Raw genomic sequence first — 21,478 nt, forward strand, 5'->3', positions numbered from 1 at the left:
ATCATTTCTCATTCTTTTACAGGACTCTTCTATGTCATTTGGAAGGTATGCTGCTGCTGCTGCTGCTTAGTCGCTTCAGTCGTGTCCGACTCTGTGTGACCCCAGAGACGGCAGCCCACCAGGCTCCCCCGTCCCTGGGATTTTCCAGGCAAGAACACTGGAGTGGGTTGCCATTTCCTTCTCCAATGCAGGAAAGTGAAAAGTGAAAGAGAAGTCACTCAGTCATGTCCGACTCTTAGTGACCCCATGGACTGCAGCCTACCAGGCTCTTCCGTCCATGGGATTTTTCAGGCAAGAGTACTGGAATGGGGTGCCACTGCCTTCTCCTTTGGAAGGTATAAAAACATCTATTTCATCTCCTTCTCATTGCCTTGTCTGTACCTACTTTTTCTAATCGCAAAGAGTCCTTTAGATAGAAGTCAGAATGACACACCTGAAGGATAACCTTTATTATTAAAATCCTGAAAGCCTTGGGCACTCATTCGGATGTATATTTCATTTGAATAAGCAGCTACTGGAGCTCTACGTAGAAAACACTATTCTAGGAAGATGAAGGCAACTGTCACAAACATTTGAGAACTTTGTATAACCCATGACCCAGGCTTTCTGCAACCTTTAACTTACATCTGATGAGTGGCGTGAACCCCTGCACTACTAGCAAAGAGCTTCATGCTTCTTTCCCTTATATCTGTGCTTGGTGGAAACTTTAGGAAGACAAAAAGCAGTTTCACTGAAAAGCCTATTTTTACAGGTTTCCTCAGATGATCCTAGCACTAAAGGTGATCCACATTTGCAAGCAATACCTGTCTTCTCTTTTCCAGAAAGTTTGCTCCACCTGGCTGCCATTAGGGCACTTAGGAAAACTGTGGGGATCAAACTGCACAGATTCATAACTTAAAAAGCACTGTTTAAGTTAGGTTTTCAAAATACGGTTTAAATTTTTCTGACAAATCTCTTTTTTAACAGCTTTATTGAGACATAATCCACATATGACAGAATTATACAAGTCAATGACGTGGTAACCATCACCATAATCTAACTTTAGCACAGTTTCTCTCCCCCCAAACACACACCAAAGAAATCTTGGTATTCATTAGCAGTCACTTCTCATTTCTCCCCAACCTGCCCTCACATCCTAACCTCAATGACTAAGCCACTTTCTGTCTATAGACATGCCCAATCTGGACATTTAATATAAATGGAATTATATAATATGTAGTCTGTTGAATGGTTTATTTCACTTAGCATAATTTTTTGAGGTTCATCTGTGTTGCAGCATGTACTTTATTCATTTTTTATTACCAAATAATATTCCATTATACAGATATATCACATTTTATTTGTTCACTGATTTGTTGGGTTGTTTATACTTCTTGGATATTATGAGTAATGTTGCTGTGAACACTCATGTACAAGATTTTGTGGAGGCAAATACGTTCATTCCTTTTAGGTACATACTGGGAATGGAAATGTAGCAGTTACCATGAATGTATTAATATTATAACTATTTAATGTTCTGAAGGATTGCCAAACTTTTCCAAAGTGGCTGCACCATTTTACACTGCACCATCAAGGTTTGAGGGTTCTGACTGCTTCACATCCTTGCCAGCACTTGTCACTGTCTGCTTTTTTTTTGGTTACAGCCATCCTAGTAGGCATAGAGTGGTCTCTCACTGTGGTTTTGATGCCCATTTCCCTAATGACTCAAATTCACAAGGCTGACTTGTTTCATATTGAGACCACACTACTATCAAGCCCAGAGTTATCTCTGTGTATCTGCTGCTGCCCCTTTTAGCATACATTAAAGCTTACTGGGTCTTAGAAAAGAGCAGTCCTGGGGGCTGCTCTGTATGGCTGCATGGCTTGTGCAGTCTGCACACGGCTACTGCAAGCAGTAGGGCTATCCTGGAAATACTGACAAAGGCAGGTTTGGGGTAGGAGTAGGTCTACTTTCTTTGTTATGTTCTTCCCAGATTTACTGATCTCTTATAAATACAAGCACTTGACATTAAAAAAAAAAAGTCAGCTATTTCGGGCTTCTTCCCATTGCCTGCCTATCCTTGCAACGTCATTTCTTGTTTCTACTATGCTCTGGTCATTCGTATCTGTTCTCTGACCCCTGGACCACCACTTCATGCTGCTATGGTTTTATATATCCTGTTCCATCTACTCAGTATGCCATCTTGCTCCTCTGAATTTTTTATCTGCCTGATTTAGCTTTTACTGACACTTGAAGACCCAGTTCAAATATATGTCCTCTGTTTGAAAGTCCCCCTGCCCCTCAACTTCCTCCTTTAAAGCAAATGTGAGCACTCCCTCTTCTACACCACCACTGAACCTTGTACATCTTTATTAATAACAATGAAAACTATCATTTTCTGGCCACCATGTGCCAGACATGTATTTGTAAGCACTTTACATGTATTAACTTGCATACTCAGAACCACCTTAAGAGCTAGGTACTACTACCATTCATATTTTGTATTAATAGATGAGAAAACAAACATTTAAAAAACTCACCCAAGGTTACACAGCTGGGATTCAAACTTGCTCTGTCTCCCTGTACATTTAACTACTAACACAGGATGGTATCTACCAGCATATATTATAACCATTAGTTTCCTGTTTTAGACTGTAAATTTTGAGGGTAAGACCTGTCTTACTCTTAATCATTTTTTAATACCAGGTACCAAGGAAAGCACTGGGCATATAGAAGGTGCTCCAAAATATTTATTAATCTAAAAATATTTGCTAAATCAAATGTAAAACTTAAGGGAAGGGACTATGTTTTTGAAGAGGGGCTATAAGAAAAAACTGTTTCATCAGCAACTGAGTCTACTGTTTCATCAGCAAAGAATCTACTAGATTATGATGATAAACATCTTATTAATGACAGAGAAGGGGGAGGCAATGAGGGATGAGTAGGATGGAACATCCTGGACATCTTTTACAAAATACACATGGCTAGGCTCATCAAAATCTCAGGACCTATGCATTTTAAAAATGTTCCTCAAATATCAAATGATATTACTAATACCCTATTATCCCAGTTGAGAATCAATGATATAGGCAAACAATATAGTGGATTTGCTTAGTATTTGTTCATATCAGTTAATAAAGAATCTTGAATGGTCACTGATGTTATTAAATCAAAGCAATCAACTTGGGAGAAGCTCATAATGAATCAAAGATCTAATACTGACTTGGCCTTAAACACTAGAAAACAATCCAATTTACAAATTAAAACCTTGCACCCATAACAAAGTTATTCAATCCCTTCTCCCAACAATTTCACACTTTCTATATAAGCAGCAAGAGAAAAAAACCCTCAACATTTTCAAAATGGCCAGATGTTGTATTAAGATTATTCATATCTTTACAGTGACAAAAATTAGACAATCTCTGTTGATTTTCAAAGTTCAAACTCACTTTTATTATTTCAGCATATAAATGTCACAAGTTATTCTTAGAAGATAGAGGTAAAAGTTCTACCTGGTTTTGAAGACCCAGTATCAGCCTGTCCTAACTGCTTTTTCCTTTTGGCTTCCTCCACTGGATTTTCAAACTGGGTTTTCTGGTTAAGGTGACTGTAAAATGTAGACAAATATGCATTTCAGTTTAATGTGAAAGAGTTACATATTTTAAAATAGACTCTCGTATCATTCCATCATCACACGTTAAGGGACAAATATGTATCCTTACGCTATGGAACCCAGAGATGCTGACAATTCATGGAGGAAGAGCTTTTCAACAGCTAAAGAATGACCCACAGAAGACGCCTAGAAGTCAAAGTCGCTGAAATGTTTTATACAGCTTCTCTATAATCGTTTCTAATATTGCTAACAACAGTTTTCAAAACTATAAATGAAGCCCTCATATACGATATAGCTAGAACTATTGGCAATTAATCAGTTAAGTTTTTTTTTTAAAGGCAGTTAATAGTAGGAGGGTTTTAAGCTTCTCTGAAGTGAAGCAGCTGTGAAGACACTTTTGAAGAAATCTGAGTACAGATGTCTTCTAGAATTTTACTATTATTTTTCCAACTGACTCACCCACATCAATTTACATCAAAAAAAAGCAAAGTGACTTGCTTTTATCAAACTGTTATCACAGACCAACTCTTTTACAGTTAAGCTTCAAAATTATATAATAACTAATTACATAATTATATGTTCAACTCTTGTTGACAATTTAGGAACAATCATAACTAACTCTTTGAAAGCATACAAGCCTGTGGTGGAAATCAGGAAAGTATGGGGAGACGAGAGGCAGGCCATTAGATGATGCTATTCAATACACTATGGCGAGAGCGTGTTTCACAGAAGAACTGAGCATTGGTTATCCTGGCAAGCCAGTTAACTGTAAGTGGATTAAGAATGCAACTACTATACGAAAGATGTTTAAGACTGCAAATGGGTCTAATACACAAACAAGGGGGGGAATTATATTCTAATACTTCTACACTACAAACACATTTCAGCCAATTGAAATTCATTTTCTAGCAGAAACCATTTTAACAAGAAGTGTCATTACTAAATATCAATAATTAAACATTAAATCATGAGAATTTCAGATTATGACTGTCTTTAGATAAGCTGAATATTACAAAATCTATACACAAATAGTCATACAACTTGGATATTTTCTTTGCCACTTGTGCCCATTAATGGGGATGGAGGAGGGGTCAACAGGGAGAAAAAAAAACCCTTACAGCAAGGTACCCTCGCTTCCGAGTATTCCTCTCTATGCCTTTCAGGCTTCTAGTGCATTAGCAACCCTGCAACAGATGTAGGTATTCAGTTTCAGAGCTCCAAATATGGCAAGCTCTACGTGACATTCTTTGGGTTCTGATTTCACTAAAACTCAAGTATGCTTCTGCTTCTTACTATGAGAAAGGACCTTATCAACTGAGTTAACTGTTTAACCTTCCATGAGAATGAAAATCTTCGGTGTTAAGCTAGGTACCATTTTTAAAGTTATTTATTACATACTGATAATTTACATATTCTTGAAAAAACAAAACTAGAAGCTGACACTTCGAAAAGAATAAACCTGTTTAGAAAGAACCTTGGCTTACTTGAACGTCATCAGTTAGAATGACTCACTTTGCCGCCCAGGCATTAATACATAAAAAGGAGTAATTTATATTTATACTCTTTGTAATGTGTGGGAGAAGAGAGTAGAAGAATGCAAATGAGTAATCCCTTTCCTGAAAAGTCTTTGACAAAAGAGTGTAAGATTTTAGAGAAAAGAATAATTGCATCTGTCACCTTAGACTACCTAGATTAAAATGCCAACCAAAAAACAAAATAGTAAAAACACTCTCCTTTTCCTTTAGTTACTTATACCCATAGTATTATTAACATGTAACAAATTTTGTTTTCTGTAAAACTAGTTATGGGAAAAGAAGAGAACATAATAGATTATCAGAAAAAGTAAACAAGAGTAGCAAACAAGCCTGATTTAAATAGATAATTTATAATTTGAAATTTCATCTCTATTAAAATTTTGTGTAAATATATGAATTTTAAGAATTCATTTCCACAAACAAGATCATTATCCTTCATGAAAAGTTAAGATATGAAAAGCAGATGTATATTTTCACTGTCACCTAACTGTAGGAAGGCAATTAAAGAATACATTAAGACAACATTTCTAAAGATATGTGCATTCTTATGGAAGGCCTGCCATTAAATTTTGGGAACAATTTTATTTCCAAAAATAAATTAATCCATTTCAGAATCTCATCTTCTAAAATAAATGCTTACCCCCAAAACCTGCCATTGCAGTTGGTGTTACTACTATAAGGCTCTTGCCAAGAGCAATCATTGCGCCATCTGGTTTGACAAACTGAGAGAGCCAGAGAGTAGCCATTCAAGTAACAGCTTTTTATCTCCATCAGTAAACTCACTGCAGATTACTATAGTTGAGATTCAAAGCCTAACTAATCTGGGAATCAAGCCACACTTCAGAACTCGGCTGATTCCATACTAATGTGCATCTTGAGTACAGCCTGCTCTTTCTTAATCTAATAAATTACCCTCCAGTAAAATGAGGTCGTCTGGGAACTATCACACAAAATCACATCGCTGCCACTGCTGGTGCTTCTAACCAGGCTGTTTCACATGCCTCCACGACAGCTGGGAGCAGGTCTCTCCAGGACTGCCCTGAAGTTGCTTCAGTATTAGTACATCCTTGTTTAATGAGAACCAGATCATTTAGCGCAAGATTTTATAACAGGCAAATGAATTTCACCTCTTGATCATGCATTCACATTTGTTGGAATGGATACTAAGAGAATGAGAATCATTATCTCAGAAATGTTCAGCAGTGTTAATGGCAAATAATAGTTGATGGAAGCCCAATTTGAACAGACTAACTATTAGGGGGAAATTTACCACAAATTCTTTTCAACTAGCCTTCAAATATTCCTTTGATTTGAAAAATGGTTATTTTTTTTCTTTTAACTAAATATACTTTAGAAAAAAGTAACAAAAGAGCTGCTGTATACTTCTCACATCATAGTATCGGAAAGATATGAAATAAAATTAATATAACCTTTCAGTGGAGCTGTTAAGTTATGGATCTAAGGGTCAAACTGAGTTATTTTTCTTAGGGTATAAGTTAGACTTTAAGAAATCATTCCAAAAATCTCTCTAAGCACAGTGACTCAAGTAACATCCTACACACTATATAAGAACTAGCATTATAACAGGAATCAGTTCCTCACTTTAGGGAAGTGGCATTCATTTATGCCAGCAAATGATGAAAAACTAACTAGCAATCATAAAAATAGAAGATGTTCACGTTCACCATTTTTTCAGGTAATAATATTTTGCCTTCACTACCTTGGCAGATGGTGCAGACTCCTAGTTCCCAAGTTAACAGTAACCTCTCTGATGTAATTATTTGCCTGGTAGTAGATGACTGAGGTCAAAATTCTATCTATATCATCTGGAAAGAAAGCAATCCCAATGATCATAACAATGTAGCAATTAGATAAATGAAGAAAAGGGAAAGAAAAATCAGAAGTTGATGTTATCCTAATTTCTCTGGCTAACATAGGCAGGTGTTTGATCCTCTATTCCAACACAGATTTATGTTTAAATTTAACTGTAACAGCTGTGTCAGAAGCAACTTTCACCTCCAAAAAGAAAACTAAGTTTTCCTTGATTAACTCCTTAAAAAAGAGAACAGCTGTAATCATGTACTTCAAAACTTTGGATCGCTATGATACAATGCCCTTCAAGTGCTTTCACTGCCTTCAGAATCATGCAGGTGTGGTGTGAAGGCGACCTTGCTAGTTCACCTTTTGCTTTCAATCCACTCCTTCTCTTTCTAGAGGCCACAGTAGTACTGATGACATCTCCAGCTATTAGTCATCTGAGCAACTTACCCTTGGCTCTCTATATTTACTTCAAAGCCAACTTCTAGGGAGCACAGAATCAGTGAAGTAAATGCCCACTGTCCCTACCTTCTCATCCCCCTGGTGGCAAAACCTGGAAGCGAGATTGCAGAAGCGTAAGGTACTTCATTCACTCCCTAAAATTGTGCAATGAAAGGGAAACATTTTGGGAAAGCATAAACTGAGGTAACAAACTTACTCAACATAGTACGTCCCATATTGAGGGTCCTCTATTTTCTCCCAGCCATAAGGAAGTTCTGCAAATTAAAAAAAAAAAAAAAGAATTGAGTGAAATGCCAGTTTCAAAACCAACAAGAAAAGAATTTACCAAGTGAATTCCTGTCGTTTATTTCATTACACTGATATCTGGGAGACGGTAAGGTAAGAACTCACTTTCAAAATACAAACACAGTTTGACTTGAGTGGCTTCTTCAATAACTAGTAAATGTCTCATCAGGAAGTAATCAGAAACAGAACAAAAGACAACATTAAACTTGAAGGTGTTATTTGAATCATGAGTCATAAAAATGTTAGGTATTTAAAAAATCACCTGGTATAGTTATTTCATTTAAATAGCTTTATAGCACTGATGTGAGACACAGCCTGCAAGTCAGTAACAAGCAGCAGCTGCTCGGTAATTTTTTCACTATGATGCAAAGGAATTGTCGGTTATTTCTGTTATCACATTCTAACCCACTTCTCTCCACAGGAAAGTCCAGTCTTGGATTTAAACCATTTCAAGTGGGTAATTTAGATTTGCTTAAAATCTAAGAAAATACCTACTTTCTCTTGAAATAACAAGATCTAAGTGTCTGAAGGAAAACTACGCAGTGCCTTGTGTAGAATCTCTATTTGTGTATGGTCACAAAGAAATATCTTACATATAATTATGTATTATTGCAAGTAAAGTGACCAATAAAACATAATCAGAAAAACTGAAGGTAGTTGAATTTCTGACAGCTAAAAAAGAAAAAAATTCTGGTCTTTTTTAACATAAATTGACCCTGTCAAGAAAGAATCCTCTTTCCCTCCCACTCTGTCTGTTTTCCAAGGTAAGGCTGCTGAGGAATCTTTTTATTAGTCAGACATGGTTTAAGTTGGCAGGAGTGCTCCTAGCAGGTGGTTTTTTATTGCGATCAATTATACACAGGAGCTCAGCAAGAAGGAAGTTTTTTTAAAAATCTACAGTTGTACTTTATGATGACCACTCTTTGATTTTCAATTTCTTGTAGACTGTGTTTCTGCTACACTGAAACACAGACACATATGCATACATTTACAAATGACACAGGCTAGGCAGCAAACAGGCTTAGAAAATATCAAAGAACTTATTAATTTCATATCTTTAAGCTGCAGTACAATGTATCCACTTTGTAAGAAAAAATCCCATTGAACCTGACAAACAGTACAAACCGTTATGCTCTAATAAAAAGTATTATTCCACATTCAGGAAAAAAGAAGAGAACAGATGACCAGCTTCTTAATGAAAAGCTCTGAGTCATCTCCATCCCTTTTTCTCCAGCATAGTTCTCTGCGTATGTATATAATATTAACTGGTAGTTTTGAAGTCTGGTGAGCTTTTGCGGTTTTCCTTTGAAAAAATCTGGTTGAAATGTCTGAGATGGAAAAGATGAGAATAGCTGAAAAGTAACTACTATGTGAAAACAGATCAAAACAACTGAGAAGAACTGGGATATACTTCAGTTCACTTTGATCCTCCACAGCTACAAGGCAAACAATCATCAATTAAGTACAATATTTTATGACTCATGTGAACAGAAAAAAGAACAAAGAGCATCACTCATCACCCAGTTCTACAACGGTTAAGTTGCAACCCAGTGCATCCTGAAAGCAATTCGGGATGAAAAAATAAAACAGGATGAGGTGCTCTGTGCTTTGGATAAACAGGTCTTCGATAATTAGATGCATTATTGAAGGAAGAATTTCAATGACCCCAGTGACTTTTCTTCCCATACACAAGAAAGTACTAAGACCATTAACTTGAGATATCTATCTGTTCTTTGTGATTAGCAGTAATCTTTTACTAAAATGTATGCTTGACTACATAGATTTCCTAACCAAAATACTCATATACATCCTGGCTCCTCTCCTAGCTCTTGGAACAGATCCTCGGAGTTACTGAGTGCCTGTTTCCTGGGGCATGGTCCTTAGTTAGACCCTAAATAACAAAGCTCACAACTCTCCTTCATGTTGTGTGTTTTTCTTCAAGTCAACACCAAGCAACTGCTACATGAATAAAAGTATTTGTTGGATTTTATGAAAATGAAACTGTGAAAAATACTCTATAATAATATTACCAAAGCAATATCATGGAGAATTTCCTATGAGAGAGAAAGAATTTTCTTTAATAGAAATTTTCTTGAAATAGCATGAGAACTCAATTGTGCTATATAAGGATGAATTCTACAACGGTACCACACCTGGATTTATGCTCTGTGAGAATTTTGGAGAATTTAAGCAACTATAAATTCAAGGGATTAGCATTAAATAGCAGAGACATTACTTTGCCAACAAAGGTCTGTCTAGTCAAAGCTATGGTTTTTCCAGTAGTCATGTATGGATGTGAGAGTTGGACTATAAAGAAAGCTGAGTGCTGAAGAACTGATGCTTTTGAACTGTGGTGCTGGAGAAGACTGTTGAGAGTCCTTTGGATGGCAATGAGATCCAACCAGTCCATCCTAAAGGAAATCAGTCCTGAATATTCATTGGAAGGACTGATGCTGAAGCTGAAACTCCAACACTTTGGCCACCTGATGCAAAGAACTGACTCTTTTGAAAAGACTCTGATGCTGGGAAATATTGAAGGCGGGAGAAGGGGACGACAGAGGATGAGATGGTTGGATGGCAACATGGACTCAATGGACATGAGTTTGAGTAAGCTCCGGGAGTTGGTGATGGACAGGAAAGCCTGGTGTGCTGCAGTCCATGGGGTCGCAGAGTCGGACATAACTGAGCGACTGAACTGAACTGAATCAAGCAACTACAGAGATAGTTGAAATATTCCATTTTCTCTCTGAAAAATTCACTAAGGAGGATGTATTAATGCCTAATAAGAAAAAAGATCAACAAATATATAAATATATTTCAGTGTTAATGTGGAAGTTGAGTCAGCATTTTAGTTAGCACTTAAAGAAGCAAAGTACAGTCTTTTCTTTAGGAGAGTAAACAAATTGGTAATTTATCTTCTGGATTACTCTTAGCAATCACTTTAAACCCTCACATGTGATAACATCAGACAGGTTTTTGCAGGATAGATTCATGCAGTTAAAGAACTGATTATTACTTGCCCTCTTAAACTAAAGGTAATAAAACCTAGACTAAAATACCTAGCAATTTTATACACTATCCAGTGAGTCAATTCATTTACTGAATTTCTCCCCCTTTTCTTTCCTTTTTTTCCCTTTCTTCCTCCTCTTCCTCCCCTCTCCTTCCTTATTCTAAAATAAAAATCAGAAACACAGTTCTTGACATCAAGGAGTTCACAGTCGAAAAGTGAAGACAGAAGAGAGAAACGATATAGTGAAATAGAAAGTGTGAAGGCGTTAGTGGCTCAGTTGTGTCCAACTCTGCAACCCCATGGACTACAGCCTGCCAGGCTTCCCCATCCATGGGATTTTCCAGGCAAGAATACTGGACTGGATTTCCATTTCCTTCTCCAGGGGATCTTCCCAACCCAGGAATCGAACCTGGGTCTCCTGCATTGCAAGCAGACTCTTAATGTCTGAGCTATCAGGGAAGCATAATAATGAAACAAACAAGCTTTTGAGGGAGAGCTGAGAAACACCACCAATTGCTTGGTAAAACAATTATCAGAAAAGTATTCTAGAAGATGGTGTATTTGAGCAGTCTTAAAGAATGAGTTGGGATTGGTGAGAGGGAGGCCATTTCACTGATCAAGGAGCACTGAGGGATTAAAAATGGCTGGCATTTTCAGTAATTACAAAAATTTGATAGGACTAGAGTGAGGTACATATGCCAGGGGGCTTGTCTTATAATAGGAACCAAAACACATTTCTGGAATGCTGGGTTAAGGAGTTTGGCCTTTATTTTGATGATGATGAAACTGATTAAACTGGACTGTGACATGATTAAATTATATTTGGGGAAGTTATGGGTAACAGTAATAAAGGATGAAATAGATGGAGTGGAGTGAAAATAAAGGCAGGCAAATAAGAAAATCATTATTAGCCTAGATAAGAAATTATGAAGGCTGGCGCTAAGGCACTGGTAGTGGGAATATAGAGAAAGAATGGACAATAGAGACAAGCAAGTTGAAGCAACAGAAATTAATGACTAACATGAAGATTGTGGGAGGGGAGGAGGTCAAGATGATATCCAGGTTAATGGCTGTTTAAGCATAAATATGATACATTATAAAATATTTATTGGATACCTATGGAAACAGCTGTGAGAAGAGGAAAGAAGTGTTAATTTGGATTTAGAGGCACTTAGGAGACAGATATCTGGAGGAGGAAATGGCAACCTACTCCAGTATTCTTGCCTGGAGAATCCCATGGAGAGAGGAGCCTGGCAGGCTACAGTCCATGGGTTGGCAAAGAGTTGGACACGACTGAAGTGACTGAGACAGCACAGGAGACAGATAAGAAAAAAAAAATGATGAGCAGCACTGGACACTTAAGAGATGGCATTTTTTTAAAGTCAGAATTGATAGAACTTGATACTTAGCTGCAATGAAGATAGGGTGAGGAAAAGTTGAGGACATAACCAGTTTCAGGCTCACAGAACTGGGAGGATGTAAGGTCAGTTGGTGACGGCAGGAAGTGCAGGTATACAAAAGATTTAACTCAGTTTGGAAGGTGTTGCATTTGAGGGGCTATGCAACATCCTTGTAGAGATACCTAACAATTTCTTGGAAATATGAACCTGGTCCTGTCCTCAGAAGAGAAACAGAGGAAGATAAAAGATCTGGGAGGCACTGCAATTAAAGCTATGGCAGTGGACAAAATTACTGAGGTAAGTTGTGAATAGAAAAGATGGAGAATAGAAGCTTAGGAGCATTAACAATTTAAGGAGCAGAGTAAGAATAGGGGGAATGGAGTCAAAGAAGACAGACGAGGACAGCGTGGTCAACACGAGCAAATGCTTTATAAAGCTGTCAGGACTGGAGACAGGGGCTAAAAAGAGTCCACTAAATCTGGCAATCAGGCAGGTGGTCACGGGTAACATTAAGAAAAGCAGTTTCACAAGAAAGGTAGAGGGCAAAGTTCAGCATACTGCATTATTAAAGAGTAAATTGTGGAGTCCTTGAGAAATAGCTTTCTTGTTTTGGAAACTCAGTTGTAAAAAAAAAAAGCAGTTTGAGAACTCTGGAAGAGAAAATAGGAAAGACCTAACCATATTTTCCTATTTTAAAAGCTAAAGCACCTTCCCCATGCCAAAAGTTGACTCAAAAAGCAAAACTATTTCTGGCATATAAAGCCGCTGATTAGTTCTAAGGCCCATGAACTTATCATTCCTCTTCTCTAAATAGCAATTTTCTTATTTAAATATATAAATTATAATTGTTTTCTCATTGTGGAGCTCTATTCAACGGATAATTTTCTTTTACCATCCTCTATAAAGGTATCAACATGAACACATTTTAGTAAAAATGTCTTTAGTAAAAAATTTAATCTTTCTTTCATCATAAGAGAAAAGTAGTGAGTTGAAAGTAAAATGGATTCCTGATGTTGAATTTTTAAGATGACCATTTAATTAACACATTAATTATTTTGAGTGGAAGACAAACATGTACACTCATTAAACCATCAGATATGGTGTAAAAACACAGGTTATGAATAGCAGAAGACTGGGGGGAAGAGGGCAAGTTTTAGGAACTGTAAAGTTTTTCTAGATCTTAAATGTTCAGCAGAAGGTAAACAATATCTTAAACTATAAAAACTTACATTTAACATACTGTTATTACTATCCCCTTTACTAGCATCTACTCTGTGCAAGGTACTATGGAGACTACAATGTTAGTTAGATATAGTCTATTCTGCAAATAGCCGATTGTGGGGCTATTTCTCCCCTATTCAGAGAAGAGACCAAGTATATGGCAAATGTGGTAACAATTGGCTGGGCATAAAACAAACAGGCTCCAGGTTCCAAATTTTGGGGTCCTCAAAGGGAAATAGAAATGCAAAAAAGCAAAATGGCTGTCTGGGGAGGCCTTAAAAATAGCTGTGAAAGAAGAGGAGCGAAAAGCAAAGGAGAAAAGGAAAGATATAAGCATCTGAATGCAGAGTTCTAAAGAACAGCAAAGAGAGATAAGAAAGCCTTCCTCAGCGATCAATGCAAAGAAATAGAGGAAAATAACAGAAAGGGAAAGACTAGAGATCTCTTCAAGAAAATCAGAGATACCAAGGGAACATTTCATGCAAAGATGGGCTCGATAAAGGACAGAAATGGTATGGATCTCACAGAAGCAGAAGATATTAAGAAGAGGTGGCAAAAATACACAGAAGAACTGTACAAAAAAGATCTTCATGACGAAGATAATCATGACAGTGTGATCACTCACCTAGAGCCAGACATCCTGGAATGTGAAGTCAAGTGGGCCTTAGAAAGCATCACTACGAACAAAGCTAGTGGAGGTGATGGAATTCCAGTTGAGCTATTTCAAATCCTGGAAGATGATGCTGTGAAAGTGCTGCACTCAATATGCCAGCAAATTTGGAAAACTCAGCAGTGGCCACAGGACTGGAAAAGGTCAGTTTTCATTCCAATCCCAAAGAAAGGCAATGCCAAAGAATGCTCAAACTACCGCACAATTGCACTCATCTCACACGCTAGTAAAGTAATGCTCAAAATTCTCCAAGCCAGGCTTCAGCAATATGTGAACCGTGAACTTCCTGATGTTCAAGCTGGTTTTAGAAAAGGCAGAGGAACCAGAGATCAAATTGCTAACATCCACTGGATCATCAAAAAAGCAAGAGAGTTCTAGAAAAACATCTATTTCTGCTTTATTGACTATGCCAAAGCCTTTGACTGTGTGGATCACAATAAACTGTGGAAAATTGTCAAAGAGATGGGAATACCACACCACCTGACCTGCATCTTGAGAAATCTATATGCAGGTCAGGAAGCAACAGTTAGAACTGGACATGAAACAACAGACTGGTTCCAAATAGGGAAAGGAGTACATCAAGGCTGCATATTGTCACCCTGCTTATTCAACTTCTGTGCAGAGTACATCATGAGAAACGCTGGGCTGGAAGAAGCACAAGCTGGAATCAAGATTGCCGGGAGAAATATCAATAACCTCAGATATGCAGATGACACCACCCTTATGGCAGAAAGTGAGAGGAACTAAAAAGCCTCTTGATGAAAGTGAAAGAGGAGAGTGAAAAAGTTGGCTTAAAGCTCAACATTCAGAAAACGAAGATCATGGCATCTGGTCCCATCACTTCATGGGAAATAGATGGGGAAACAGTGGAAACAGTGGCAGACTTTGTTTTTTGGGGCTCCAAAATCACTGCAGATGGTGACTGCAGCCTTAAATTAAAAGACACTTACTCCTTGGAAGGAAAGTTATGACCAGCCCAGATAGCATAATCAAAAGCAGAGACATTACTTTGCCAACAAAGGTCCATCTAGTCAAGGCTATGGTTTTTCCAGCGGTCATGTATGGATGTGAGAGTTGGACTGTGAAGAAAGCTGAGTGCCAAAGAATTGATGCTTTTGAACTGTGGTGTTGGAGAAGACTCTTGAGAGTCCCTTGGACTGCAAGGAGATCCAACCAGTCCATTCTGAAGGAAATCAGTCCTGGGTGTTCATTGGAAGGACTGATGCTAAAGCTGAAACTCCAATACTTTGGCCACCTCATGCGAAGAGTTGACTCATCTGAAAAGACCCTGATGCTGGGAGGGATTGGGGGCAGGAGGAGAAGGGGACGACAGAGGATGAGATGGCTGGATGGCATCACCGACTCAATGGCCATGAGTTTGGGTGAACTCCGGGAGCTGGTGATAGACAGGGAGGCCTGGCGTGCTGCAATTCATGGGGTCGCAAAGAGTCAGACACGACTGAGCGACTGAACTGAACTGAAAGGGAAATACAGGTTACTATGTAGCTCAGTTGGTAAAGAATCTGACTGCAATGCAGGAGACCCAGGTTCGATTCCTGGGACCAGAAGATCCCCTGGAGAAGGAAATGGCAACCCATTCCAGTATTCTTGCCTGGAGAATTCCATGGACAAAGGAGCTTGGCAAGCTACAGTCCATGGGATCACAATAGTCAGACACAACTTCACGACTAAACCACCACCATAGAGAAATACAGGTAATGTTGCAAAGGCATCTCCAGTAAAAGGGGTTGGGGAGTAACTCTTGGATTAAAATGCTTTGAACATCCCTGAGTGCAATTTTGGTTGCTCTATCTTAAGAACTGAAGTGGTTTGCCATTCCCTTCTTCAGTGGACCACATTCTGTCAGACCTCTCCATCATGACCCATCCGTCTTGGGTGGCCCCACACAGCATGGCTTAGTTTCACTGAGTTAGACAAGCTGTGGTCCGTGTGATCAGATTGGCTAGTTGTCTGTGATTGTGAGCACAGAAGAATTGATGCTTTTGAACTGTGGTATTGGAGAAGACTCTTGAGAGTTCCTTGGACTGCAAGGAGATTCAACCAGTCCATCCTAAAGGAAATCAGTCCTGGGTGTTCATTGGAAGGACTAATGTTGAAGCTGAAACTCCCAATATTTTCGCCACCCGATGCGAAGAGCTGACTCATTTGAAAAGACTCTGATGTTGGGAAAGATTGAGGGCAGGAGGAGAAGGGGATGACAGAGGATGAGATGATTAGATGGCATCACCGACTCAATGGACATGAGTTTGGGTAAACTCCGGGAGTTGGTGATGGACAGGGAGGCCTGGTGTGCTGCGGTTCCGGGGTTGCAAAGAGTTGGACACGACTGAGCGACTGAACTGAACTCAACTGATCTTAAGAACGATACAATTAAGATCACCATGTAATGTATTCTCCACTTTTGACAGTAAAAAGAGACACTATTATTAATTATACTGGGACAGTAGGAATAAGAAGGAGTAGTCCCTCACCAACCAAGGCATGCTGCTAAGTCGCTTCAGTCATGTCCGACTCTGTGCGACCCTATAGACGGCAGCCCACCAGGCTCCCCCGTCCCTGGGATTCTCCAGGCAAGAACACTGGAGTGGGTTGCCATTTCCTTCTCCAATGCATGAAAGTGAAAAGTGAAAGTGAAGCCACTCAGTCGTGTCTGACTCTTAGTGACCCCATGGACTGCAGCCTACCAGGCTCCTCCGTCCATGGGATTTTCCAAGCAAGAGTACTGGAGTGGGGTGCCATTGCCTTCTCTGAACCAAGGCATACAGTCACCCATAATGCAAAGAGCTTTAGGGGAACACACTTTTGCAGAGAATCATTTTCAATTTCCTGAGCCCCTCTACTTTGTTCTCCAAGGAAGAAAGAATGTCTTATTTGATAGGTGAGCTTTAGAGAATGAATTCAGTGTGTTTGGCTCGGGGCCTTCTGGGTCCTCTTGCGGCTTCTGATGCTAGCCTGCCTGCAGAGAGGGTGCTATCTGATCTTTTGCAACATCTGCCTTGTGGGAGGAGCCAAACAACTGAATACAGGGGCTGGAGAGTGAGTGCTTAAGTCTCCCTCTGGTAGGGGTGCAATATTAGCAAGCCCAATATAGGTGTGGCACTAAAGCCATGTTCACTCATCAGATAGTATTCTAATCTCATCTTTGTTTCCTATCTTATTTCTCTATTGACTCCTCATTAATGAATGAAGATAGATTTTTTTTCCTTTTCTTTTTCTGGCCATGAGCCATGTGGGATCCCAACCTGCCACACCAGGGATTGAATGGTTGCCCTCTGCATTGGAAGTGTGGAGTCTTAACCACTGGACCACCAGGGAAGTCGCAAGGTAGAATTATTATTTTTTGCTTCCCCCAGAACCCTAAGGAGATTAAACATTATTTTCAAGAAGGATGCCCGAAGGATAGAGTGGCTTCTTTCCTTCTTTTCCTTCCTTTCTTTTCCTCCTCCTTTCCTTCCAAACATTTAAGTCTCAACTGAAGGGATATACAGATAAGACAAAATTACTGCTCTTACAGAGTATAGGTATCTAGTAACAATGCAATGCCGTAGGTGCTACAATAGAAACATGCTGTGCACAGAGGCAAGAACACCTAATCCTGACCTGGAAGAGAAAAACAGAGGAGGCTACAAAAATTATATGTTTGAGCTTAAAAGGATAAGCAGATATAAGCCTAGTGGACACAGGGAACAAGGTTGGTTCCTGGCATAAGAAATGGGCCTGTGGCAAAGATAAAAATATGTTGTATTTATGGTATGAAAACACTTTGAGAAAGAAATAAAGAATACAGTTCAGTTGCAAAAAATCTTCAATACTTTCCCAAGGAGTCTAGACTTAACTCTGCTGACAGTAGGGAGCCATTAACTAAAATGGCCATTAACCTGAGCAAGGGAGAGGTATGAAGGCAGTTATATTTTAGAAAGATTAATGGATAATGTAGCTAAACTTTTTTGATCATGTAGTCTTATCAATAAAAAAATCTGACCATGTACTTCCAAGAGACTTATATATTCATAGACATAGATATACCAATCTACTAACATATACATAATAAAGCATATACAAAGTAGACATTTAAAAAGGAGATAAAGACTAAATAAACAATTATCCCAATTTTACCTCCATGTGGTTGAAAAGAGCTCTTATGGACACTTCTTATGAGAAGTGTCAGCCCCACCACTTCCTCACTGTTACCCTGGGCTTGCATACCTGTATTACCTTTAATCACCAGTGTCTTTATAGAAATCCTTTTAAGTCACATTTTAATTTTGTGTAAATTAAAAACTATGTAATATGGTCTATAAATCCACTTAACTGTGCACAAGTAAACTGAAAAACTTTACAGGGCTCCTGACAAAAGCAAAGGAGTCGGCTTCATTCTTCCTTTAAGACTGAGGAGTGTATATGGTAATCTGACAAAGAGAATGAAGTAGAATACCATTGCCAATCTGTATGTACAATAGTAGAGCATGATACTGACATTTTCTTCCTGTGCCCAAATAGTTGGAACGCCACCATTTATTTTACAGACCACTGGCATAAAAGATACATTGGAGGAGAACTGTAGGAAAAAAAAAAGACCAGAATAATCCAAATGTGTGGTAGATAGAGGAAGGGAGAGGATGATATTAAAAAGGAAAAAAAAAAAAAAAAAGCATGAATAGAGAATAGGGAGCATAGGGAGCTATACGAAAAAGCAAACATAGCAAAATGATCATTATAATACATGTATTCACTGAAAAACTCAGTTTTTCTATATGTTGGAAAATTTTCATAATAATATATTGCCAAAATATAGAAAAAAGAAAGAGCAGCAGGGATTGGAAACTATATAGGGGACAGAGCAAGAGGAGAAGCAGCAGCAAATAGGACTGAAAGGATTTTGCCCAGATGATTATAAGGATGGTACCTAAGAGAGAAAACAAAATGTGGGGACTGTGGGAGAAAGATGCTAAATTCAGTTTTAAATATGTTTATCGGAAGTGCCAGTAGGGCAATCAAAAAGAAAGTCTCAAAAGTAGTAGGAAATACAGAAACAGGATTCAGAACAGAGGACAACACTAGAGATTCAGACAAGGAGACTAGCTACAGTAAGTTGGTAGTTAAGGCTATGAAAATAAACACATTCTACAAGGGAAAACAGGAAAAGGCAGAGAACTGAACTGAAACCATCAGCTGGTAGGAAAATGAATGAAAGGGCAAAAGGGTTAGTCACTCAGTCATGTCCGACTCTTTGCAACCCAATGGACTGTAGCCAGCAGGTTCTTCCGTCCATGGAATTCTCCAGGCAAGGATACTGGAGTGGGTTGCCGTTCCCTTCTCCAGGGGATCTTTCTGACCCAGGAATCAAACCTGGATCTCCTGCCTTGCAGGCAGATTTCTTTATCATCTAAGCCACCAGGGAAGCCCTAGAAAAAGAAAAGGAACGGAGCCTGGCAAAAGAGACATCCTGAAAAGACTAATACCACATTCATAATCTTTAAAAAGTCCAATTCTATAATATTACATATTCTAGATTACCTTCACAATGACTAATTTCACCATAAGAAACTTACTGTGAAAAGCCTTAGGGAGGGACAAGGGAAGTATGTTATAAAAAGTTATTTTAAAAATTATTTGAGGTATAATTTGTATTCACACAATTCACAGACCTTAAGTGCTCATGCAATGATTAAAATATCAATTTACGTGCTTGTTCAAGTACAAAGAATGAACTTTGGCAACTGCAGGTGCCTATATAACCATCACCCCAAACAAGATGGAAAGGATGTCCATCATTCCAGAGAATATTTATTTCAATTCACCATTCTCCCCTCCTTCTCCATCATTTCCTGACTTCTATCAGCATCGATTAATTTTCATGTTCTTGGACTTTAAATAATGGATAATTGAGTACCCATTCTTTTGGATCTGGCTTCTTTGATTCAACATGTTTCTGAGGTTCATCCATGTTGTTGAATGTTATCGACAGCTTTTTCTTTATATTGATGAGTAGTATTTCATTGCATGAATAAATCACAAACTGTTTATCCATTATCCTGTTGAATACTTGGGATGTTTTGAGGTTGGAACTATTACGAATAAGGCTGTCATGATCATTCAGGTGAAGTCTTTGGGGGAATATTATTTTCATTTTTCTTGATATAACACCTCATAGGAAACTGCCAAAATTTCTCCAGTGTTTATATAATTTTACTTCCCTACCAACATGTACAAATCCATATACTCTACAATCTCACCAAAGTTTGGTATTGTCAGTGTATTTGACTTTAGCCCTTCTAGGGTGTGTGAATAAATCACAGAGATGATTAATGATAAGCACATTTTTAATGCTTTTTTTTAAAAAAACTGAGGTATAGTTGATGCACATACCTTTTCATGCTCTTATTGGCTATTCTCTGTCTTTTGTAAACCATCTGTTCAAATTCTTTGGCCATTTTAAAAAGAAACTTGCAAGAATTTTGGAGTGAGTTGCCATTTCTTACTCCAAGGGATCTTCCTGACACAGGTATCGAACCTGAGTCTCTTGAGTTTCCTGCACTGGTCGGCAGATTCTTTACCACTGCACCATCCGGGAAGCCTATCCCTTGTGCTATTTACAATTAATCTCTATCCCCTTCCTTAGCCCTGGACAACCACTAATCTGCTTCGGCTCTATACATTTGCCTATTAAAGACATTTCATATGAATGAAATCATGCAATAGCTAATCTTTTGTGTCTAGTTTCTTTCACTTGGCATAACATTTTTTGAGGTTCATTCATGTCATAGTATACATGGTATTTAATTTATTTTTCTTGCTGAATAATATTCCATTCATTGTTTGATGGACAACTGAGTTGTTTCCACTTTTTAGCTATCAGGAATAGTGCCACTACAAAAATTTACATTCAAGTGCTTGTGTGGACATACGTTTTCATTCCTTTTGGATAGATATCTAGGAGTGGAAATGTTAGGTGATATAGCAAATTTATATTTAACCTTTCAAGAAGCTGCCAAACTGTTCTTCAAAGCAGTTGTACTATTTTACATTCTGCCCAGCAATATGCAACAGTTATAGTTTTTCCTCCATCTTTGCTGATCTTAAAGTCCTGAAGATACCCTCCTGTATTTTATTCTAGAAGCTTTAGGCTTCTAGTTATTGTGACTAGATCACTGAGGCATCTGAAATTAATTTTTGTATATGGAGTAAAGGTATAGTTGAAGTTCATTTCTCCTTCTGAAAAGCCAGCTGTTTCAGCACCATTTGTTAGAGATTTTCCTCCCCTTGTTGAACTGACTTGGCACTTAGGCTGCAAATTAAGTGATCACATATGTGTGCATCTATTTCTGGATTCTCTTACCCTGTTCCACTGATCCATTTGTCTATCCTATGGATAGATAACACTCTTGATTACTGTAGCTTTATAGTAAGCCTTCAAACCTGGTAGCCTAAGTCCTTTATCTTTGTCCTTTTTCAAGACTGTT

At 38.3% G+C, this 21,478-nt stretch overlaps 1 protein-coding gene across 5 annotated transcripts in view; it reads right to left on the reverse strand.

Annotated features, from left to right (window-relative positions):
• MAGI3 (membrane associated guanylate kinase, WW and PDZ domain containing 3) overlaps positions 1–21,478 on the reverse strand; it is a 261,069-nt gene that overhangs the window by 51,531 nt on the left and 188,060 nt on the right. For all 5 annotated transcript variants that reach the window (XM_055584686.1, XM_055584685.1, XM_055584687.1 and 2 more), the window contains exons 7-8: positions 7,605–7,662; positions 3,493–3,587 (exon numbers count right to left, since the gene is read on the reverse strand). In XM_055584686.1, the coding sequence (XP_055440661.1) occupies positions 3,493–3,587; positions 7,605–7,662 (153 nt within the window). The remainder of the gene's footprint in view (positions 1–3,492; positions 3,588–7,604; positions 7,663–21,478) is intronic.

Source organism: Bubalus kerabau, chromosome 6 (genome assembly GCF_029407905.1).
Source record: "Bubalus kerabau isolate K-KA32 ecotype Philippines breed swamp buffalo chromosome 6, PCC_UOA_SB_1v2, whole genome shotgun sequence".
NCBI classification, from domain to species: domain Eukaryota; kingdom Metazoa; phylum Chordata; class Mammalia; order Artiodactyla; family Bovidae; genus Bubalus; species Bubalus kerabau.